Genomic DNA, 24095 nt, shown 5'->3' with positions numbered 1-24095 from the left:
TAAATAAAAAACAGTAAAAGCAGAAACTAGTACAAAAACTGTGTACTAAGAGTGTGTAAAACTGAATAACATTTTGCAAAACATGCAGATAATCATTTCAGGTGACTGGGCTAGTCGACGAATTGCATGATTTGGAGTTTTAGATCTAGTTTCAGACATGGTAGTTTGGAATATGATGTAGACAGATAAGCTCTGGTGAGTGCACTTGTGGTGAGGGAAACTGCCACAGATCACTTTATGTGCTCGCCCCTCCCTGGAGGCATTTGTCCCTGGAGAAGTTATATGGAGAACACATATTTGTGCAAAGTCCAATAGTTCCACTTAGTCCCACTGTCATCCAGAGTTTAAGCAAAGCTATGGGGTTTTGTACTTAAGCAAGGTGAAGTCCAGACAGGTTTTCCACTCATTCAGATGGATTTGCTGGCTTTAAAATAGATAGATAGATAGATAGATAGATAGATAGATAGATAGATAGATAGATAATCATGAAAACTTTAGAATGAAAATGGTAAATGGACTCTAAAGTTATCAGCATTTTCTGGTTAACACCAAGTATCCTGGGTCTTTTAGTACTTCTCAGCCCATCATGCTTTCTTGCCCTATGTTGTCTCACCTGGCTGGCAGTGTGCCTGTGCATGGGGGTGTGACATGGGACTGGAAGCACTATGGACTAGCAACTTGAGAAAAAAATGCCTAAAACTCCAGGCTTTTCCACTTTGTTTGCTTAAAATAACTGTTTTTCTGACCTCCATAAGAACCATTTCCATATGGTCTGTAAATGGTACATAGAGGCAAGACAGGGTTCACCTGTTGTCTGTGATTAAGCTGTAGATTGAGCAGGCTGCCACATAACTCTGATTCATAACTGCTTATTGCAAAACATCTGTGAATGGTATTCATCCCAGGGATTGGGATTAAACGCCATATAATGAAGTGTGTCCTTGATGACATGGGAGATGTGGAATCCTTTTGGATAATTGTGATTTCAGGGGACTTTCAGATTCAGAAAAAGAATGGGAGGAGTGTAACGCTGCTTTAAATAATGAAAGTCCAAACAAACGCAGAAGACCACTGCAGAAAGTTAGGGTATTGTTTCTCGTCAATTTAGTTCAGCTTTTAAAACTGGTGACTTGCTTGGGAATATACATAAAAGAAACAACCAAGAAAAAGGAAGGGCAGGGATGCCTTCCTAGAAACACTTGAGCCATACAGAACCCACACAAGAGCATTTGTTAATGCTTAATTACTTCAGGAACTGTACTAAGTAATGGATTAGCGTATTTCTCATCCTGATAGACTTTTCACATTATGTGGGGAGCCATTTAACAACCATTTTCTGTCCTCCCTTGTCTCCTCCTGCCACATTCCTTGCTGTGTGTTCCTTCCAGTTGTATACCTCAGATGTTCAGTCCCTGCCATAACCTGGTTTAACTAATCTGATAGGAAGCAAACCCACCAATAAGAATGAGATTGTTCTCTGGTGGGTTCGTGAGTTAAATCACCTCACACAAGGGTTTTTTTGAGCATCAGAAACAGTGTAAGGGATGGAGGAAAACACCAGTTAGGAGCAGGGACCAAAGTGGCAGAGTTTGGACTGGGGAGGCAGGACCAACACAAAGGAAACTTTCTCCTTCAGTAGCAGGAAATCCTTAGGGGATCTCATTGATCTACGAAACCACAGCTTTAGGTGATTACTCAAACATCTCTGTTTTAAAAGTGACTGTTCTTTAGAAACTAGTTACTAATTTAATAAACAATAAGGAGGAGTCTTCTCCAGCAGAGATTCCTCTGGGTACAGAGCCCATCCCATCATGTGCCTGTCTTAGGAGAGGATGAGCATGTTCAGGACTGAAAACAGCTTTGGCCACCTAAGAGACGGATTCTAGAAGGCTATGCCTGCCAGTACCTGTAAATATCAGTATACATTGCAAAACTGTTACATAAGTGGAGCCTCACTAGGTCCTGTTCTGTAATTTCTGTGCTGAAACGTAGGCAAAAACATATTTCGTGCAATGAAATTGTATGAATTGTATTCATGCATTTTTCATGCAATGGATTAAAACTCTTTTGCTGGATGTATACTGGCAGCAAAAGACATCAGAGTGATACTGTAACTGTAAAGAAAATAGCAACAGTTTATTAAATGAGTTTGAAAGAGCTGTACAACAATTCCTGAAAGAAGATTCTTTCTTCTGTTCTTTTCATGATTATGCGCGTCTTTCCCGTATGAAGCTACTACAGTGACTAAGATTATTAGATCAAAAAACTTAGCAAAATTCCTGTTGTTCTTGATGGAGGTTCTTAAAGGTATTTGAAAAAGGTGAATAGCAAGGAATATCACAGGTACAGTACAGTTTTTGACAAAAATTCATAGAGCTGTATGTACCCCTCAATGGCACTTTACTGATCAGCCTAGGAAACACTATGGCCCTCAGATGCAGAATAGGAATACTCTGAATACTCTGCCTAGAGAAAGCAAACTGTCATTTGGAAAGAGGAAGTCACATTCATAGTTTGATGGATAATATTATTTTGATCTGCATAAACATTATAATTCTGGCTGCTTTATTAATGCTTTCATTGGTTCAATAGGTAGACCAGTGCTTCCCAAGCTATTTGTATTTTATGCTAATCTTTCTTTTCAGAAGCTGCAACATCAGAAAAACAGAGCAGTGGCAATTAATACTACTGAGAAAGCATGGCTATCCAGGTTCCCAGACTAAAAATAAACAAGCCATATTGAGTAGGAAGTGAGGTCTCTCGTCAGTATATGTTTGTATCCAGGTTCATAAATATTTGCTGAACAGAACAGCAAAAATAATTCAATCTTGAGCAGCTTGGTTACACGTGTTCCTTCTGGCATTATGATTATCATGTTTACTTGCACTGTTGTTGGGTTTTTTTCTTTGTAACTGTAATATTCCCTCATGAATCAAAATGGTTACATACTATTTTCTGTGCAGAAAAAAACGAAAACATCAAGACACTTTCACAGCAGTGCTAAGGCCAGAAGTCATGAAAACAAACATGTGAGTATTTTTCGTCCTGGTAGAAACATATTGTGGTCTTTTCCTGATCAGAGACTGATATATGACAACTTAGTTCAACCACTGTAACTTTAGACAGTTTTGTCACCAAAAGCTGCTGACCTAGAATGCCCATTGGTCTTTATTGTCTGTTTCATCTTTCAATGAATTATCAAGACAAATAAGTCCAGGGCAGTTAAAAATTGTAAAATTATGTCTCATTAATTTATTATTTGATACATTTAGATCTTTCTGTGAAAGAATATGCCTTGGAGCTGGAGATTATACTGGCTCTTCTTCTGTCTCCAAAACTACTAACACCTCATTCCCTCAGCTGGACCTATTTCATCCAGTTTCATCAAACAAGATTTTTGCCAAGTCCATTAAAACATTTTCAGTTGTGTTTTCCAGTCCAGTCGAGTGCTGTGAAAAGAAGAGAAAGGGAAAAGTCACAGGACATTCTAGGGAAACAGGCGATATATTTTTTTGATTAACTTTGGGATCATTACCAAGCCACACCTCTGAAATACTTGTACTGGCAATATTTTAAAGCTGCATCATGCCCCTTCCTAGCATTTAGAGTGTGCGATTTGGTACTCAGCATTAGCTGGCCTTGCAGCAACCATGGGATTAAGTTTACTAAAGGGTCATTGTCAAAATAGTTGCTGTAAGATCTAATCTTTTTTAAAAACATCACATCTCCATTATTGCTGTTCAGCGTCCTACATAATTCTTTAAACAATGTGAGCCTTCTTGTAACTGAAAAACACTTAAAAATCATAGATTAAAATAGTGTAGTCTTATGTTCTGTTCCTATTTTCATGAAATGGAATTTAATTTAAATATTTGTATAATGCTGAGCACCCAGTAGCTTGCAAAGTGAACATAAGTTGCTGAGTTTTCTGAGCTTTTGAAAGTCAGGCCGAATACTGAATGCCTGGCTTGCCTTCTGCTTGGGAGAAAAAAAAAAAAAAGCAAACAAACAAATGACAACAAAAGCCCAGCCTTTACATGTTAACTCCTTTTCCACTAGTTATTTAACCCGTACCACATTCCCGTGTCCTAATCTGGTGTACACTCCTTGAACAAGCCATGGAGCGACTGACCGTTAACACCTTTTTGTCCTTGGAAACTTAGTAAGATTAATAGTTCATTTGTGTTTCTGTTCTCTTTCACAGATCCAAGGCATTGAAACTCAACATAAGATATTTCAGGTACTTGACTCAAAGAAAAAAGGTAAATATTATATGTTTGTTTAATTCTTTAAAACCCAATCAGCCATTTCTTTTCTATAATCTCAAACTTCAGTAAAGATTCTGTTCCAAAAAGATAAGTACAGAGTCCTTTGGCTGGGATTTCACTCAGTCTCAGCATTTGGAAGAGCTCATTTTTCTTTAGTTTTAACTGTCTTCATCATATAATTACACTCTGCTTTACTGATTGGAACAGGCTCACTGGAGGAAAACGGAACCCAAGGCAAATTCCAGAGAGATTAAAAATTATTTGCTCCTATTGGCGGTAGGGTACATGCATTTATAATAATGTGCTCAGTCCAGAGAAACTGAAGGAGAAAACATTGACTGAAGTCAAACAAGACAGACCAAATCCTACGGAATTAACCAGAACATTTTGGTTTCATTAGAGACAAAATGAAATAAGCGAATGTGGAGGCTAAGGAAACGGAACTGGAGAACTTGTATTATTGCAAGCACTAAAAATCTGGGAAAGATGTTGGTGTCAAAGTGAACAAGTAGCTCAACATAAGTTGTTATGCTGTGCCCTAAGAACAAATACAGTTCTTGCCTTCGTGAAAATAGGAGGGAAAAGCTATCTTGACTTCTTTGTAGAACTTCTCTGAGACTAATACTGAATTATTTGACTACTTCTGGTGTCATCATTTTAAAGAATTTTTTTTTAAATAATAGTGCAAAAGAGAACCTCTGAAATTATTTAAGAACCAGAGACAATCTCTTGTCATGACACCTAGGAGAGTTCAGCCACTTCATGATGGATAGAGACTTTATGGGACGAAAATTGTCTCCTAAAATATAAATATAAGCACATTCTTCAGTACGGCAGCTAAGAGTAGCAGAGACAGCCTCAGTCAATAACAGAGAAAGCATGAGAAGCTATGACTGCAGTTGATAAGAGATAAATTTGCATTAGAAATAAGAGATGCACATTTTATCAGGGATTCACAACACCTACTATTGCAAACTCCACCTGTGATGGGTTTTCTGTCTCTCTTTGGTCAAACATACAGTCTACATCAGTGTTCACAGAAAATGGAATGAAATTGTTAGTCTATTTTTCATGGTAGGTGAAAACAAATTATGAGATAACTTGTGGTTCTTTCAGGCCTTAAAGATCTGTTTTTTCATAAACCTTAAATTTTTGACATTAAAACAGAATAGGCTTCCTACAGGAACACAGAGATTATTGAATTCAGGAATTTAAAGATAGGGTTTGGTAGAGTTTTTGGTAGGCTTTTAGTTGACAACATTGACGTGGACAGAGTACTGAAATACAATGGAATTTGTTATGCTTAGTGTCAAACTTTGTGGCTTTGCAGATCCCCACAAAGCCGTGAAACAGCCTGCCATCAAGCATGCAAAATCGACAACTTGATGTATGAGGAAAATAGCAAAGTAAAAATGTCCTGAATACAAAGCTGCCTGCCTTTACCTCGCAGTGCCATAAGTGAGCATTCATGGATTTTAGCCATTGATATTATTCTTATTTATTCCAATAAACACTTGTGAGCAGTGTTAATTACAGCATTGTGTCAGTTTTTAAAAATTCTTACAGCTCATATTTTGCAAAGCGGATAATACATTTCTCTTCAGTTCTGACCTCTCCTACACAGTTAAACAAGCCCCATTAAATATTCCGGGAATTACAAAAAAGAAAGAAAGAAAAAGTTCTTCTTATTGAAATAAGAGCTTTAAAATCTTTTCCAGATGTCATGTCAGCAAATTATACAGAACAATACTTCAGCTGTTATTTTCATGAGCAGACATCTAGCATTCCTCAGTTAAGAACAGATGAGAAATATTAAAATAGTCATACCTATTATCTATGGTTTTATGTAAATCTGTGGTGTTTATGGATTCATAGGGAGCTATCACAGATCAGTTAAACAGAGGAACATGAGAACAATTTACTTATTCTCTGCCTACATTAAGGATACTGGAATTAATTCTCGGGAAGATCTTTATTCATGTGATTTTCACACTTTGGATGCTGAAAATCTAACAATGTCATGCTATAGTGGTATGTTTTAGTAATGACTTTGTGCTTGGTTCTGAATTTCTATCTTATTTTTCTCGAATGTACTCAGAGATATTCTGCCTTACGGCTATTTTGGTTTTGCCTTGGAGAACTTAACTGGAGAAGAAAAAAGTGGGGGGGATATGGTAGCTGAAAAACTAACAGATGAATATTTGGTTTGTGAAAGAGTTTGTGGGAAGGATGTGCCTGTGATAGGTGAGGACTGGATTCATTGACTGAGGGGATGCTGTGTTATTAATGTCTTTTTAAACCTGCGTAAATTTAGCTGGAAGATTTCCCTGTTTTGTTTTATTTTCCCCTCCTTACTTTATTTTGGCCAGGTGGGTTAAATATTATTGATGAAATTCAGTATCAACCATATAAAGCATATCTTCGCTTAGAATAAAAGGAGCTTCAAAACGCTGTAAGTGTTGTGTCCAAGGGATGTGCCTCCCTGTACTCTGTCAAACCCAGTTCATCTCACCTCTTGATCATGGACCTTACCCAGCAGTTTCCTGCCTCCCCAGACCCTGCAGGTGAGGTATTTGCAGTGTAGGACTACAGCCAGCTGGAGCTAACCTGGTCCAGGGCTGGCTGGTAGGATGCATCTGCTGGGTCATGTCATGCTGAGGGACCAAGGCCAGGGCTGCGACAGTGATTTGGCCACTTGAGGAGTTGCGGTCTTCACCTGCCATCAGTGTCAGGGCCGTGCCTGCCACACTAGCACGCACTGGAGATCCATGTCTTGAGAGAGAGAAGATACATGAGACACTTGCAGTGTAGAGGAGAGATGAAGTTAAAAGTGCCTCCCCCTCTGCCAACCTCTGAGCTTGGGCACAAATAATTACAGATGTAATTGGTTTCTGTGGGACAGATGGTCTAGTTAAGTACAGTTTAATACACTTTAAGTGCAGTAAAGTTAAGTATGTTTAAATGTTATGACTGATGAGGGCTTGCTTGTGAAAGAGGAGATAAATAAAGAATGCATTTTTAAATGTTTTTGCAGTCTTGAGTGACTTTAAAGCACGTTCTTCCCCAGTTGCAGCTGTTTGTTCCTAGCTATGGTATACCATACCCAAGGGTAAAAATGTAATAGATCACATTCTTCTAGGCTTTCCTGGAACTGACGTTTCTTAGAGGAAGGAAAAAAAAAAGTCCTGCCTCATATCTGTTCCTGTGTTTTTAGATGTGGACTGGAGTACTATCCCACAGCCTGTTAAAAAAACACAACAACAACAACAAACAAAAACAAAACAAAAAAAAAAAATCCAAAAACAAACGCAAACAAACAAACAAAAAACCAGCACCTTACACCCCCCGCTTTTCTCCCTCCAACTGCTTTTCCAGAGATGTCTCATCAGCAGGGTGTGTAGTGAAGGCAGGTGCTGTACATGTACCTGAGAGGAAACAATCTCTAGCCCAAAGGTTGCTGTCACTCGGGTATTTTTACCTCACCTGCACTGGGTCCCTCTTGAGGTGCTGCCTGAATGCTGTGGCACCACCACTCCAGAGACTGTCACACTACTTAACATACAGCGCAAACCTTCCCTGGGTGCTGGTGCTGCTCTTGCCCCAGGCACCTTGTTCTTAGTAACACAGCCAGGCAGCCGTGAGCACTGCCAGCTCAGCAGCTCACAAGCGTATATCACCTGTCAAGGTCAGTGGGTGGCACCAGCTCTTCTTCTCTGCCACTCCCACCCATGTTGCTTGACTAGTGAGGCCTGACATAGTATTCATGCTCTGGAGATGTCTGGAGGTGATTGTCCCACTCTGCTCTGCACTGATGCAGCCTCACCTGGAGCACTGGATGCAGTTCCTAGGTGCCACAGTATAGAAAGGAAATTAAGCTACTAGATAGTGTCCAGAGGAGGCCTACGAAGTTGGTGAAGGATTTGGAGAGGAAGCCGTATGAGGAGTGGCTAAAGTCACTTGGTTGGTTTGACCTGGAGGAGACTGAGAGGAGACCTCATCACGGTCTACAGCTTCCTCACAAGGGCAGGAGGAGGGATAGGCACCAAACTCTTCTCTTTGACAACCAACAACTGAACGCACAGGAGTAGCAGGAGGATGTGCCAGCGGAGGTTTAAGTTGGACATGAGGAGAAGGTTCTTCACCCAGAGGGTGGTGGAGCACTGGAACAGGCTCCCCAGGGAGGTATCACAGCCCCAAACCTGACAGTGTTCAAGAAGAGACTGGACAATGCCCTAAGACAACACGGTGTGAACTGTGGGGTTGTCATGTGCAGGGACAGGAGTTGGACTCGCTAATCCTTGTGCGTCCCTTCCAAATCAGGACATTCTGTGATTCTATGACTCAAGTCCAGTGTCATTTGAATGTCAAACACTTGCTTTCCTTGGAGCAGACACTAGGATTAAGAATGTGTTCTTCAAAAGAGCTGTATGCTTCGCAAAGCAAAATAATCATGTTGCCTTTGGCACCTTTGCTTCCTGATTTTATGCACAGTGGAGCATTTTCAGTGGGAGCTACCCAGAGTAACTTTATCTTAAAATATCCCTTATTAGACAATAGATGAAGAAGGGGAGGTGAGCATGTGGGTTGGAATCTGCTCAATATGAACAAAGTCTTAATCCCCACAACTAGTCATCTGAGTAAATGGATTGATGTCCAGCAATGTCTGCTTACTGTAACTCTACTTATTGTAATTCTACTATTGTTACAGTAAGTAGAGTTACAGTAACTGTATCAGCCTCAGCCAGTTATTGAGTCTGAACTGGCCAAGACAGAATTTGAATGTTTCATTGTGCTCATTTTTTTAAGGGATCTGATACACACTTTCAGTATTTTTCTTTTTTCTACTTTTTACAGTAAAATTGCCAATTACAGCCTCTGCCAAACAAGTAGGAGAGTATTTCAGGTAGGAGATTATTATATTTTACAGGTTTCTAGCTTTCTTCACAAAGCAGGAGTTAAACAATGATCCCAGCCTGATTTCTTTACAAATCCACTCTCCTCCTTTTTATGCTCCTCTGACGTTGTGCTTCATTATTCTTCCTTCACGAACTAGACAGATGTCCTTGGCCACTACATCCCATGGTTGAGACTGCAGTGGAAGCTACAGAAAAGCAGAGAATCCTCTTTCCTCCATCTCATCTGGAGCACAGACCCCCTCCTTCAGCCCATAGCTGCAGCTGCTTTCCCAGTTTTGCTGGACTCACCACCACACAGGCACCGATCTGGTGCTTTTCTGGAGGAAGGGGTGATTGCTGCTACCTTGGGAGGGAGGGAGAAAATTGGGCCATGCAGCTACTAAGAAACAGAGAAAATAAAGGCCAAGCCAGGCTTGGTGGCACAGACACTCCAAAACACACATTTACTACTTTAGAGTGGCTATATATCTTAAAATTACAGTATTGGCATTGTGCTGGTGCATAGCTCATCGCGAGCACATTCCCTTCACCTCTAGGCTGGGGTGATTTGGTGGTGAACCATGGAGGTTGGACACTCTCATGAGTGTACAAGGCCCCATGGCAGTAATAGTGATGATCAATGTTGATTACTTCCATAAGTTCCTCTCTCCTGATAGCACAATATGTTCTGTCTTGCTGAGCGTACATGTGGCTGTTGTTGGGTAACAGCAAAGTGGGGTTAGCTAGCTAGTTAGATTACAGCAGATCCTGCTACAAACACCTTACAAAATAGTACATATTATTTTGTTCACATTAAATGATTTCAAAGACTCCTGCTTTGCACCTTACAGCTCAGACTTTGCTACACAACCTTGAAAATTTTAGGCTTTCTCCTCATAAAAGAGAAAAGAAATGCCTTTGGTGTCTGTCTTTACTTCTGTGACGATAAAGTAATCCTCTGCTGCTTCTATGATGGGTAATTCTGGCTGATTCAGAAGGGATAGTTGTAAGGTAGCTACATGATATTGGAAATAGTGTCCTTAAGGTAGTACGGTGGTATCATGGTTCTTAGTAGTTTGAAATACAGTAAATTACGTTTTCCTTTCCTTTCCTTTCCTTTCCTTTCCTTTCCTTTCCTTTCCTTTCCTTTCCTTTCCTTTCTTTCCCTTCCTTTTATTCTCTTCTTTTTTTTTCTTTTATTCTCTTCTTTTTTTTTCTTTTATTCTCTTCTTTTTTCTTTTTCTCATATGATTCTTAAGAAATGCTTCAGATTAAAGTAGCAGGAATTTTACCTGTAAGGATTTTCTATTCTGCATGATCATCTTTATGTATATCTTGTCATGAATTTGTGTGGAGATAAAATATTTTCTGGCCTGACTTCTCTGTGTTTTAGCTCTGAGAGTCTTACCCATGATGCTAAAGGCAATCATGAAAAGCCGTCTGTGCTGCAGGAGGCAGGAATATGTGTGTGCTGTGGTAAGATCCTATCCACAAGAGAAAATTTCCATTCTTCCAGCTTTAATCTGATCTCCCAGAAGATAAATAAACACAATGGCAAAAGTGTCTCCAAGTCTGCAGATAAGACATTTCAATATTTAAAAGGTTTCTCAGTTATTGTTCTTTTTGAAATACACCAAATAATAAGTTTTCATTCTGTGTGGTGAGTTTCTTGGTCTAGCTATCTCAAGGTACTGAAAGACGTAAGACAGATGTTTCTCGTGCATTAGCAGTGCTGGAAAACTCCTTGGTGTTCAGCAGCAACTGGTACACTGTGGCAGATATCAGAACTGGTTTCATGGAGCTTCCCAGCTGAGACCCTAGAGGTCCAGAAGCTCATTAACCTCTTTGTGAACAGCTCGAGGAAAAGAACTTGGAAAATCTCAACCTAATGACAAAGCATAATGCCTCTGACCCTGCGCTGTCCTTCTGCAGTTACTGGTGGGAGAGGCTTTAACCATTGGTTCATTGCTTGTCATAAGTATCAGCACACCATAAAGGAATGTATGCTCTGATTTCATGAAATGTTGGAACTAACCTTTCCAGAGGGCGTCAATAGAATATCTTATCACCGGAGCAATGAAACCAGGTCCTGTGCCTATGACTGAAGTTTCCACATTTTAGTACTAGATTTTGAATTATGCTGTGGCTCTCGTTTGGTAAAGGAAATGTTTCTGCTGTAATACCACAGTTTCTTGTGAAGGAAACCAAAGCCATGTAACTTTGTAGTAGTTGATACGGATTTGTTTTTTTCTCCTTTTTGGCTCAGGTCTTGATCAGAGTGCAAAGAGCAATTCAAAAAACAAAGAAAGGAAAGTGAAGGAGAGGCTACCCACAAAAGGCACAAGGCCAAAGAAAACCAGGTCAGCAAGCAAAGATGTAAATTTTGGGAAGAGTAAATCCTGCCAGGCACAAGACAGACTGCAGTTCTCTCTGCCCCTACTGCCTAAAGCAAAGAACAAACAACATGCTGCAAAATATCGGGATTTATTTTGGAGCCTCAGTTCTTCAGCCGATGAAGGCACATGTATCTGATTTGCTTAAGTCCAAGGCTTTGGTTATAGATTATGACTCTACCAGCAAGGAAGTAGATACCTGCAGAAATCAAAATTCATCTTGCTCTTTCTTTTCTGAAAAATAGTTTGCATGTATTGACTAATGTACACATCACATAAAGTTTTCTCACCACATGAAGAAGTATCCCAAATTCTAAACCAGTTTAGTTGGGAGTCTCTCCTGAATATAAAGTATCATTTGTCTTAAGCAATAAAAACTGGGTTTGTGAAACAGACTCCACTTCCAGAAAGAGCTCTGTGAAGAGCTAAGTCCCCATCCTTCTTTTTTCCTTTTTTTTTTTCCTTCTTCACTTTATTTGGAAGTTTTCCTAAGATTCTTGAGGTGGGGGATTATTCACCAAGCAGCTGAAGCCACCATTCCTTGATCATAATAGAGAAACTGGAGAATCATAAGCCATGAATATCATTCCCCTCTTTCACCAGCAAACCAAATACATGTTACAGTCAAAAACACTGTGACATAAAATCTGTACACAAGCAGTCGGTCTGTGGAACTCTTTTCCAATGGATGTCATGGATGCAAAAAAGGCATACATAGATTCAGGTGGACATGTACCTTATAGATAGAGCACTAGGAGTTTTTGAATAGGCACATATGGCTTGGGAGATCTCAGCTGAAAAGAGTGAGGATCTAGGAGAGTGCTTGGGAAAAGTATTGGATATGCATCCTGGTTTCAGCTGGGATGGAGTTAATTTTTCTTCCTAGTAGCTGCTATAGTGCTGTTTTGAATTTAGTATGAGAAGAATGTTGATAACACACTGATGTTTTGGTTGTTGTTAAGCAGCCAAGGACTTTTCAACTTCTCACACTGTGCCAGGTGCACAAGAAGCTGGGAGGGGGCACAGCCAGGACAGCTGACTCAAACTGGCCAAAAGGATTTTCCAATCCATATGATGTCATGGTCAGTATGTATTCTGGGGGAAGCTGGCCAGGGAAATGGGCTAGGTATCAGCTGACAGGTGGTGAGCAATTGCCTTGTGCATTACTTGTTTTATATATTTTTCTATTATTGCTTTTATTATTAATATTGCTGTTATTATTATTATTTTCCCTTTCCTATTAAACTGCCCTTATCTTAACCCTCAAGGTTTACCTTTTTTCCAGCTCTCTCCCCCATCCCACTGCAGGGGTGGTATGGCTGTGTGTGGTGTTTAGCTGCCTGCCAGGTTAGACCACAAAAATATGTTTGTTCTGTTCATACTGTCCCCTGGGCATCCAGACGCGGTCACCTTGGAGGCAGGGTACTGCAATACACCACCCCTTGGCCTAAACCAGTATGGCCATTCTTGTGTTCTTACATACCCGGGTAGCATTTTATTCATTATAGTAATATACCTACATAGTTTGTGTCTTCTTCATGTACATACATGAAGTTGTATGTACATACAGCTTTGTACATACACTCAGGAGAAGAGAAGAAAAATATTGTACTTAAGACAGGTACTGAATTTTGTCTCCTTTAAATTTCTTAGCACTTAGGATTGCCTGGTAAGCAAGTCAGTGGGCTTTTCTCTCTACCTTGTCTCTGTGGCATACTCCATTTTAATCTGTACACTGGAACCAACTGCTGCAAAATCAGGGCCATCAAGTTCTGAGCATTTGAGAGGGGCTGAGCTAGAACTGCAAGCAATAAATAAAACATAAATTATTGGTTTTGCAAGAAGAATTGGCCAAATACAGTTAAAATGTATCACTGGAAGGAAATATCCCATACAGCCACTCTCGTGCGTACTGTATGAATGACAAAAGGAAGAATCATATCGTATTATGGCAAAGCAAATGAAATCACAAACACAAAAAAAATAGACACAAGCCATCAGTACAAGGCCACCCAGAGCCATGTGTGTCAGCTTCCTGTCAGGGCTAGAACTGGATGCAAGGTGAAGAAGGACACCTTCCAAACTAAAGGCTGCAGCCAGCCAGGCACCAGTCCTGGGGAAGGAGTTCTGGAAGCCTCACAGCTGATACCCTATGGAATTAGGGTTCAGTCTCATAGAATCCTAAATGCAGCACAAAGTGCAGACAACACAAAGCCATTTAGCTTTCCACTGCCTTGGGCTCCAGCTCTTTGGCTTCCAGCTAACTCCTCATGACAGCTATAGGAAGAAAAGCATAGAGTAGGTTTTGTTTCACTGAGATTTATTTATTTTTACTTGTCAGCAGATTACAGATAAGAAAAAAATAGTCATTTTACAATTTATTTTGAATAAAAGTAATTTCTAAATAACGTAACAGAATATGAAGTGAACTCCAACCTCTCTTCTCACCAGCCTTACCACAGGAATCCCTCAAGTCTGATACAATGGGGCAGTACTAGCTATAGCTGAGAGGGGTTTTGAGCAACTAGAGGCAACAAGAGTTCTGCTGTGGAGATTCCCTCAGGAATGAGGACCAGAGTCATGACCAACTTCTAGGAAGCAAGTGTAGTAGCTTACTTTTAAAACAGCAGGCTAAAATAAGCAAAACACTTTTCAAAGTCCCAGCTCATCTCCTGCTTTACTTGTGATTGCTAATTTTACTAGAACTGCTGAAAATGTTGCTGTGTGTGCTTTAACTGCACCACGAGAAACCAAAAGCTGCAGAGCATTCCACTGTAAAGCTGTGTAAATATCTCCTTAACAGACACAAGAAATTACATTTCTATTTCAGGAAACAATTCCAGGAAGAAATGGTTGCAGAGGAATTTCATGGAAACTGGCTTCTTGGAAGTGCTTTCCTTTCCCACCCACAGTCACCAGGCCCAGCAGCCCAAATACACCATCCCTGCAGGCACACATGTAGAAGCCCTGCTCTCTTTCTCCTCTCCCTTCCTGTCCTTTCTCCATGAGACATGTTGATGATCAGCCCCCTGCGTACCCCACACCCACCACACCTATCCTCCCCCAGCTGTTCTATCATCAGCTGGACTTCAGGCATCTAAAGGAGCAGCCAAGGGACACCTGTAAAATGCCTCTAGGAAGGAGAACAGCAGGACACATGGTTTTGAGCAACTAGAGGCAACAAGAGTTCTACTGTGGAGATTCCCTCAGGAATGAGGACCAGAGTCATGACCAACTTTTGGGTCAGTTGCTCCACAATCTGGTCCATGTGTCACTGGCTAGTTTCTGTTTGCCAGGAATCTTCAGCTTGTCAGTGCTTTTTCTTCACCTGCAGTTTCCCCACAGCTGATCCAGCCTGAGAGAGAAAGAGGGATCCGGGGGGGGGGAGCAAGTGACTTAAAGGAAAGGTGCCAAGTCCAAAACTGCCCTCCTTTTCCACCACTCTCACACAGTATTACTCCCCCAAGCAGCTGGGGACGGCAGATGCATGAAAGCCAAGTCTTCTGGCTTTTCAGTGCAAGCCTCACCCCTTTGCATTCAGCCTGCTCATTGTGGTGACATCCAGCAGCTTCACAGAGATGTTTGTCCTTGCACAGAGGCCAGGTCCTGCACTGGATGTCCGTGCTTTGGCCTCTGTGTCCCACCACCTTTGCCCAGGCACTCAGCCAGCAGCTCACAGTGGGGAAAGCACAGCCCCAGCCTAGGAAGGTGCTGACCTGCCTGCAAGCCAGCAGAGGGAAGGGTCCAGCCTTCAGGTACAATCTTCCCTGCCCAAATGGCTGGAAAGAAAGAGCAGAGGAACTACCTGCCAGAGGTGCAGCCAAAGGTGTGGAAGGAGGCCCCTAGAATAAGAAGATCAGCTGGGACCAATGACAAAGTGGTCAGTGATCTCCAACAGTGCTGCAGTACTGGGGTCAGAAATGGCATGGTTGGTCACCTCTAGAGAAGCGTCCAAACAAAACAAACTCGTCTCAGCCCTCACGGACACCCAAGTCACTCTAGTAGCACAACTTTCCTGGGTGAGCTTAGCCCCGTCAGTTATTCACATCAGTTAGCACAGCCAGGAGAATAAAGTGCAAACCTGCCCTGGCTTGGGCAGCGGTGGCTGGGCTTGTTTTGATTTCTTGCTCATATTTCTATGACGCAGTATGGGGGAGGAGCACCATATCAGGCTCCCATGGGAGTCAAAACCGAAACAGAAAGCCAGAGGCAGCCGCCTGTGACACAACAGGAGCTGTGGTGTCAGAGCTCAGCAGCACAGGGACACAGCAGCAGCCACAGACCAGCTCAGGTCGCCAGGGCAGCACCTCAGCCCTCTCCAGCGTATTTCAGCTCCGCACCCAGACAGATGGGCAGACTGTAAGTATCTTCCACTGGGTCCCCCACTTTTTTAGTGGCACTGACATTGGGGGGAGCTGACAGGAGAAGTGGTACTGCAGGGTGCAAACATTTGGGAGGGAGCAGGTCCTTCCCAAGCTCTGGGACACTTCTGGGTCAGTTGCTCCACAGTCTGGTCCATGTGTCACTGGCTAGTTTCTGTTTGCCAGGAATCTTCAGCTTGTCAGTGCTTTTTCTTCACCTGCAGTTTCCCCACAGCTGATCCAGCCTGAGAGAGAAAGAGGGATCCGGGTGGGGGGAGCAAGTGACTTAAAGGAAAGGTGCCAAGTCCAAAACTGCCCTCCTTTTCCACCACTCTCACATAGTATTACTCCCCCAAGCAGCTGGGGACGGCAGATGCATGAAAGCCAAGTCTTCTGGCTTTTCAGTGCAAGCCTCACCCCTTTGCATTCAGCCTGCTCATTGTGGTGACATCCGGCAGCTTCACAGAGATGTTTGTCCTTGCACAGAGGCCAGGTCCTGCACTGGATGTCCGTGCTTTGGCCTCTGAGTCCCACCACCTTTGCCCAGGCACTCAGCCAGCAGCTCACAGTGGGGAAAGCACAGCCCCAGCCTGGGAAGGTGCTGACCTGCCTGCAAGCCAGCAGAGGGAAGGGTCATGCAGTCTTGGCAGCACAGAGGGTCCCTATGAGCCCCATCTCACACAAAGACAGCCCAGGGAGCTTGTGAGCCGTGCACATGAGTCTCTTTGCCCAAGAGACAGAGACACAGAGCTCTCCCATGGTGAAATCTAGTCCTTCAGCAATGCCTACCCAGAAACAAGGGGGCTGAAGCTAAGTTAGGGCTCCCTGCACCATGCTTGGGTTCCTCTTTCTTGCACCTTTGAGGTGCCACAGACCCTCCCATCCAAAGGCACAGGCATGTCCTCAGAGGCGGAAGGGCTGCAGATGTCCGGGAGAAGTCCCAGCTGCACACTGGGTGACAGCTCTTTTCCTGTTTATACCCTGCTTCTCAGTCAGGCTGCCTCCAAATCAGCCTCAGGGCTGAGCTGCAGAGCTCATGAATGGCATGTCTGCGGCTGCGCTGGTTGCAGCATGCCATGTCTCAGCTTTCATTGCCAAACCACACATTTCCTCCAGGCCAGACGTGTGCTCCCTGCACCAGCTGACAGAGGGCACCTGCACCAGAAATGCTTTTGTCACAGTCACACCTGGGGACAGGGATTTACCTGCTGGGCTGGGGAGGCAGCAGGACACTGAGACTCAAATCTGCCTGCAATGTGGCAGAGTGAATAGAGGGGCAGTGCTGGGAAAAGAAAATAGGTCCTTAAAGACCTGAGCCTCAAAGCAGAAGAGAGGGCAGAGATACCATGGGATTTCCCTGGGCTCTCACATCACATAGCAGCACCAGGTCTCTGAGGTGGCTCTCCTCCACCCCTGCCACACACGCGCTAGGAATTTAATTCTCTGTTCCCTCTCTAGTAAACATGTGCAACTAGGACAATTTTTAATTGCTTTTATGTTTTATGGAAGTGGGGTAGTTAAATAAAAGGTAGTGTGATTGAACAAAAAGTCTGTGATTCTACAAGCCTGTCTGCCCTAGGAAATCAGTCTAAAGAAATACGACTGCAAGGGTTGGTGGGTGGGCACAGCCAGGACTGGGCTGGCTCCGAGTTCTGACAGAAATCACTGGGGAGCTGGTGGGCTAAAAGAGAGCCCCCTCCAGGTGCAGCTTGTTCTGCCTCTGAGGGATGCAAGGCAGGATGGCAGTGAGAACAGGGGCAGGCATGAGCCCTTGTGGGATAGGGAGAAGAGCAGCAGTGCCTGGCTGCAGGAAAGTGCCTGACAAACCAAGAGGTGATAACCAGCAGCAAGTCAAATCCTGGTGAAATTACATGTGTGTGAGGTCTCATTCTGCAATATGGTCTGAGCCCAAACATGGATAGTTTCCTGGTCATTTCTGTATTCATCGTAGATTCAGAACAATGGGCATCCTCCATGTGACCCTCAAGTCTCTCCAGAAGCCTGTTGTGAAGATCTCCAAGGGAAGCTACAAGAAGTGGTGAAGTATTGACCAGGGGAAGGGGACAGGTCAGTGTCTGGATACTGTCATGCCCTCATGCTGTGTGTATTCTCCTCCTGGCTATGACTGTGTGGAGAAGAAGTTTGGGACACAGAAGCTTGTGGACATGAAATATAGGTGCCCTACTTCCAAGTGCCCAGGAAGACAGGGATTGGGAGAGAGTTGCAAAAGGTTCTAGTCACCAGTGTTTCAGTCATACACTAGGTACAGATGTGCATGGGTCTCTCCCACCACTCTAAAAACTCAGAGGCTGTACCAAATCCAGAAGTGACTGTGGGGACTGACATTGTGAATTTCTTAAGGAAAAGTGGTAAAAACAGGACATAATTCTCGGTAAAGGGAGGAAAGTGGTTATTTGCACGGCCTCAAGCTGGAGGCTGAGCTTGAAGACAAGGTCTCTGAGCTCCTTGTCCTGTGTTGTGCCTCTGTGCAGACCCAGGTGGCCAGCGCTCCAATGCTGCATGGCCTGCAGCCAGTGATACCCCTTCCTGATGCCACTTGCCTGTTTTTCAGGGTGAAGCAGAAGCCTGAAAGAGAGCACTGAGGACAGTCCACATTGCTGGCAGGAGGAGTCTGGTTTACCAGGCAATCTGAGAGAGGAGCGTGGAGGACAGCAACCACAGGTCTGTCTCTGTAGCACCCATCTCCCTGGGCCCCAGAGGAGAGCAGGTGGCTGTGAGTGGGTCCAAGGTGCCTCTTGGTGGTGGACAACCATCTGCCTGCTTGGGGCATCAGCCCTCGGGCAACTGAAACAGAGAAGCACCATGTCTGCCAGCCTCAGTGGGGAGCAGGGCTGCAGGAGATCAGCCCCGCTGTCCCCAGAAATGTATGGGCATGCAAGGGCCTCAGAGGCATGTGGATGCTGGAAATGAGTGATATCAATGGCATTGGGTTTTCCAGAGCTATGGAGGGTGGGGAGGCAGGGGGAGCCCTGCACTTCAGACCCTGTCATGCCTGGATTTTACTCAGTCATGCAAAGATCACAAGGGATGTCCTTGTCTGACCAGAACTGAAAGAGCATTTTTCCAGAATAGCTCTTAACCCGCTCCTTACGAGACAGGAGTGCTTTGCTCCCCTCCCATCACTATGGTTTGCTGACAAACGTGTCTCTTCTCCAACATGAGACCTTGGTACAAAGGGCATATGTGGGGCTAAGGGACACATGTGGTCCACGTATGTGAGGTCATTAAGCCACCTTTGCTGTGACCAAAAATGCATCCCCCTCCACCCAGTAACACATCTGTAGCAGTCAGAAGCAGGACTGAGATGCTCCTGCTGCACTTTTAAGGGGAGTCCCAAGACCTCAGTGATGCAGGCTCAGAGCACATTTTGGGAAGGGTGCCATAACACACAACCACAAAGGGATCCCCTGCTTCGTGTTTTGCAGCAGGCGTCCCCACAGCAGGTTCTACCATGGTAGCAAGAGAGCATGCGGGCATCAGGATGGGTCTGCTGCAACAGAGGTGCACCGGGCACCTCTTCTGTGCGCTGATCCTACTTGAAGCTGCCGGAACCTTGGCCTTGATGTTTTATGCGCTGCTGTGGGAAGCTGGGAATCTGGTTGACCTCCCCGACAAACGCATCGGCTTTTATAACTTCTGCCTGTGGAATGAGGCAGCTGGGAAGCTGCAGTGCCTGGAGTTCAAGCATCTGCAGGTGATGGGCATCAGCCTACTAGGAATAGTTCTAGCCAGGATTTGTGTGTACACCTGCCTGGTCTTCAGCATTTTCTACCCTATTTTTGTTGCACATGTGAAGTGCGCAGAGGAGAGAGAGGGCTGGAAGGTTATCCTCATCATACTCATCATCGAGACAACAATCCTGTCTGGAGGCCTGATTATGTTTCTTTTCCAAACCTCGGAGTGGATTCACCCCTCTGATTTCACTGGGGGCTTCCTGGCATTGCTTGGGACTCAGGCTCTGCTACTGCTCCAGATTCTCACTGTCACTACGTACCTCATCTGGGACAAGCACGCACATCCATGTCAAAGCAGAGGAGGCTGAGATTCAACAACAAAGAAGATGCAACAGCTATTGAAAACCTGAATTAAAACAGCAAACCCGCGTCAGCTTTTGTCACTGGCAGGAATTTGTTCCTTAGTCCAAAGACCCATGTTGAGCCATGCTCTGGCACACGGCTGTGTGCAGCTCCCCTGCAGCAAGCAGGCAGCAGACACCACCACTCACAGCACAGCATTGAAACTTCACAGTAACAGCAGCGTGTAACACACCCTGCGGCTTGGGGCACAGCATCAAGGCAACAGCATCCCTGGCCCTGACCCGGAGGACAGTGGACAGATCAGAACGAGCACACAGTGGACACAGCCCTCTGGCCATATCTAGCCTAAGAACAGGCAGCCAGAGAAGCAAACAGGCTTCCTTTCTTTGAGTTGCCTAAAGAGACTCTGCTCCTTCTCCACATTCTGGACTAACCAGGGATGCCTTCGAGGCAACTGTGACTTCAGGAGCTGTGGCTTCACACTGGTGTCACAGCAGTGGCAGCCCCAGATGTGCACTGCAGATATTCTCTCCAGCAGGACCACTTGTACTTCACCTGCAGGAATAATACCTGGGGTGACGCTGCTTTAGTTCACTAGGGTGAAGTGGCCCACATCCAACCCCAGCAGCAGCAGAGCACCTGGAGTGGCAGCCAAACAACTTGCTGAACACTGAACACAGCCCTAAAGAGGAGGGTTTCCACAAGGAAGCAGAGGATTTGGGTGCAGAGCTCCAGGTTTGTCTCTATTGATATTACGAAGCTAAGCCCAGCACTCCAGCAGCCTTTGAGACTCTAGGAGAGACTGGATCTATCTGAGGGCAGCTCATCACAGAGCCAGCTCAGCACAGCCCAAAACATACCCCATGCAAGGGTGTGCTCAGGGAGCAGGGCCAGGGCCACTGCAGGCTGGGGTGCAGTGCCCAGCTGGGCCATCACAGCCACAACACTGGATGGAGTCTCTGCTATGGAAATGCACAGCACTGCTCCATGGCATGTCTGTAACCTCGCACAAACTTCACCTGCTTTCCCCCTGCATCCCCTTCAGGCACATGAGGGTCCATTTTCGCTCCTGCTGCAGTCTTTGGGGGGATGTGGCTGGTGATGCTGGTTTGACCGATTCTTCATTTCAGTAAAGGCTCTTGCACCTGCCTCAGCCTCACCTTTGTTTGTTCATCCCCTCTTCAGACTGGGAAGAGGAGGCTAAGCCATCCTCATCCCTTCCTAGACCCCCATGCACAATGCCATGGCGTTAGCCCCCTCAAGATGGTCCCTGCCAGTCTGCTCCCATCCATGTCTTCCTCAGCTATGGGAGGCCTGCCCAAGCCTGGAGGCAAACTCAGCATCAGGTCCAATGCGGACAGCCTGCCAGGCCTCACTGCAGCTGTCACACGGGAACCACAAGGACAATGGAGCCCCAAGGCTGGCCAGCAAAGGCATTCCAGGGCCAGCAACCCCCTGCTCCCCTTCAGTCCCAATACTGACTTACCAAAAGGATATTCACAGAAACTCAAATGTCCTCTTTAATCTGTCCATGCTCCAAGATATTAAACAGAAATGAATATAATCTAATCTGGAGCCCAGCACACTCTGATAGAAGTGCCCCCTTCCTTCTTCCCCATGGCCTTCATAGGCCTCCTACCAGCTTCACAGGCCATCAACACAGCAGATATCCAGCCCACTCTAGGCTGTCCTCCTGCAATGCTGTCAGAGGGGCCACCTCTCCTTTGCTCCTGGGAAACCACAGAGGAGGCAGCATTAACTGAAAAATATCTCCCTGACATATTTCAGAACATCATCTTCAGAGTCCTCGCAGTCTGTCCTCTCTGCATTGGCATCAGCACCAGTGTCAGGAGGGCATGGGAGAGCCAGACTGTGGTCACTGCCTGCCCCAATGCTGGCTGTGCTTCCAGGCGCCTTGTTTGGTGTTTGCTGAAACTCCTGCTCGCCATGGCTCCAGGACTGGGTTTTCTCCTCACCTTCCTCGCACTGCAGATGCTGACCAAAGAGAAAACAACCAGACACAGCTGTGCGACTTCACCCCGAGAGCACTCTAAGGCGAAGGGGGGGTGAGGGGAGGGGCAGTGCGGAGGGGTAGCCCACCCATCCCCGCGGGGCACCTCGTCGCCAGTCCCCAGGTTCCCAGGGGAGGCTGGTTTTGTTTCGTAGTGCCCGGCCGCGAGATGAAGGCAGCTGTACTGGCCCTAGCAGCCCCCGTGAAGGGCCAGGGCCGCGTCCCCACCCCCGGGGGTCCGGGCTCACCTCGGCCAGGACCGCCAAGGCCACGTCCACCAGCTCCGCCTCGTTCATACAATACACCACCTCCTCCGCCGCCCTGCGCACCGCACAGGAGAGACGCTCAGGGCGGGGAACACCAAGATTCGCCCGCCGCCGCCGCTCCCCACACCCCAGCGGCTCTACCTGGGCCGTGCCACCGCCAGCCGCCGCCTCCGCACCGCCTTTGGGGGGGGCGCCGCTGCCCGCTCGTCCCCCGCCGCCCCCATCCAGGCCGGGAGCTGCCGCCGCCGCTGCCCGCCCGCCGCCATCTCTGCCGGGGCGGTGGGGCGGAGCGATCCCGGCAGCCGCACTTCCGAGCGGGAAGCCCAGTGCTCCCCCTGCTGTCCCTAAAACAGGGCTCTTGACCCGGTGTGCACGCAAATGAACCGAATTCTGCACACAGAGACACTGATTTTAGTGCAGACTCGTACATGTCTGGACGGTATGCCAAACTAGCGTACCAGCAAGAAAAACGTCTCAATCATTTATACAACATCCTATCAGTATATACACGCCCTCAGGGCAGTCCTTTAAGCCTGATTAATTACGATATTTGCATACAACTTACATAGCACAAGTCTTACTACACATGCTCAGTGAGTAGGGGGTCATCTGGAGGCGGAAAGCCTCAGAGAAAAAGATGTGGTTTTGTATTAAAAAAATATTACCATGAGTAAAATTTGCTTTTGGTTATGCACGTTCACAAAATTTGGCAATAATCAAGAGATAATCAACTGTCCTGCGGGCAACCACTTTTAACACCGGTGAATGTTAAGGGATCTCTAGGCTCTAAAACAAAAACAGTCTTTAGAAGATACCAAATGTATCTTCAAAATGGAAACAGCACCCACTCTTCACATAACTGGGAATGGGACCTCCACCCAGGAACAGTCCTGTGAACTCCCCATAAAGGCCAAGGACACAAGCAGCAGTAACTTCTGTGGTGATGTGTAGGCAGATGCAATCTGGCTGCTTAGCAGTCTGCTCAACCCCTCTGCAACAGCTGAGCACAGCACTTGCCCTGATGTTGGGGTTGTGTAGGGAGAGAGACAGCTCCAGTGACAGAGAGCACTAGACAGCACCAGAACGGTTCTGGCCCTCCCTCCTCCTGTCCACCACCAGGTCACTGCTAGGCGGGATGTAGCTTCTGAACTCCAGCACCAGCATTACAAAAAGCCTGACTCAGCATCTCTTCTCTAGTTGGCAGCAGGTAGCGTCAGGGAATGCAACCCACCTGACCAAATGCAATTCTGTTCATCCCTGCATGTCTTGTACTGGTTCCCCGCAGTGTGTGTCGGTGCTGGAAGCACTCACTGAAAGGGTGCACATGGGTCTTTTCTCCCCGCAGGAGACTCTCTGGGCACATCCCTGCCCCAGCCACCCTCCATGTTTCACAGCAACAGTTCATGAGAGCACAGCAATCAAGTGCAAGGGAATATTTTCTTTGCTTGCTATCCTGTCCACCCCACAGCTGCTGCCAGCTCTCTCTCTCCCACAGATGTGGAACTGCTGCCTCCACCTCAGCGCTCCAGACGAAAGCGGATCGCTCCTTCACAGAGGAGAGAGGCCCGAGCTGCCATTAGCATGAGGTGAGGCAGTTACACAACCCAGATAAACCCTGCAGTGTTTGGAAAGTAGCACCTGCACTGTGCATGTGTGTGCCTGGCTCTTCATCAGTTGGCTGTGAAAATGTGTAGGGTGGGTCATGAATGGCTGTTTCTCTTCCAGTACATGGTGCATGCAAGTGTGGGGGTATTGATACCAAAAAGTCGGCAAAAAAAAAGACTCTTTCACACTGTTTTGAAAGTGTTAAAAAGGAGGCAATTTTATTACAGTACGCCAGACG

General features: G+C 45.5%; 3 protein-coding genes across 14 annotated transcripts in view; 2 read left to right on the top strand and 1 right to left on the bottom strand.

The window, feature by feature from the left end:
• The window catches only part of AGBL3 (AGBL carboxypeptidase 3), a 29028-nt gene extending 16212 nt beyond the window's left edge, over positions 1–12816 (top strand). For 5 of the 11 annotated variants that reach the window (XM_071800696.1, XM_071800687.1, XM_071800692.1 and 2 more), the window contains 5 exons: positions 2964–3029; positions 4205–4262; positions 9123–9171; positions 10557–10765; positions 11430–12816. In XM_071800696.1, the coding sequence (XP_071656797.1) occupies positions 2964–3029; positions 4205–4262; positions 9123–9171; positions 10557–10765; positions 11430–11695 (648 nt within the window). In that variant the 3' untranslated portion in view covers positions 11696–12816. The other 6 variants (XM_071800706.1, XM_071800711.1, XM_071800722.1 and 3 more) reach the window with 6 other exon arrangements.
• Positions 12817–13924: 1108 nt separating this feature from the next.
• On the top strand, positions 13925–21444 carry TMEM140 (transmembrane protein 140). 2 transcript variants are annotated; one of them, XM_065850310.2, is made up of 4 exons: positions 13925–15915; positions 17869–17984; positions 18490–18599; positions 19367–21444. In XM_065850310.2, the coding sequence occupies exon 4, from the start codon at positions 19390–19392 to the stop codon at positions 19978–19980; it is 591 nt and encodes a 196-aa protein (XP_065706382.1). In that variant the 5' UTR covers positions 13925–15915; positions 17869–17984; positions 18490–18599; positions 19367–19389; the 3' UTR covers positions 19981–21444. The 2 variants fall into 2 exon arrangements, with proteins under 2 accessions (XP_065706382.1, XP_065706373.1); XM_065850301.2 differs by having other exon boundaries at positions 13927–15915; positions 19364–21438.
• A 27-nt stretch (positions 21445–21471) lies between these two features.
• CYREN (cell cycle regulator of NHEJ) lies at positions 21472–22552 on the bottom strand. The gene is made up of 3 exons (XM_065850321.2): positions 22394–22552; positions 22235–22307; positions 21472–21970 (listed from the first exon to the last, which is right to left on the bottom strand). Exons 1-3 carry the CDS (start codon positions 22516–22518, stop codon positions 21731–21733), a joined length of 438 nt encoding a protein of 145 aa, XP_065706393.1. The 5' UTR covers positions 22519–22552; the 3' UTR covers positions 21472–21730.
• Positions 22553–24095: the final 1543 nt, after the last annotated feature.

This window comes from Patagioenas fasciata, chromosome 1, assembly GCF_037038585.1.
Source record: "Patagioenas fasciata isolate bPatFas1 chromosome 1, bPatFas1.hap1, whole genome shotgun sequence".
NCBI classification, from domain to species: domain Eukaryota; kingdom Metazoa; phylum Chordata; class Aves; order Columbiformes; family Columbidae; genus Patagioenas; species Patagioenas fasciata.
This window is presented reverse-complemented; position numbering and strand designations above follow the sequence as displayed.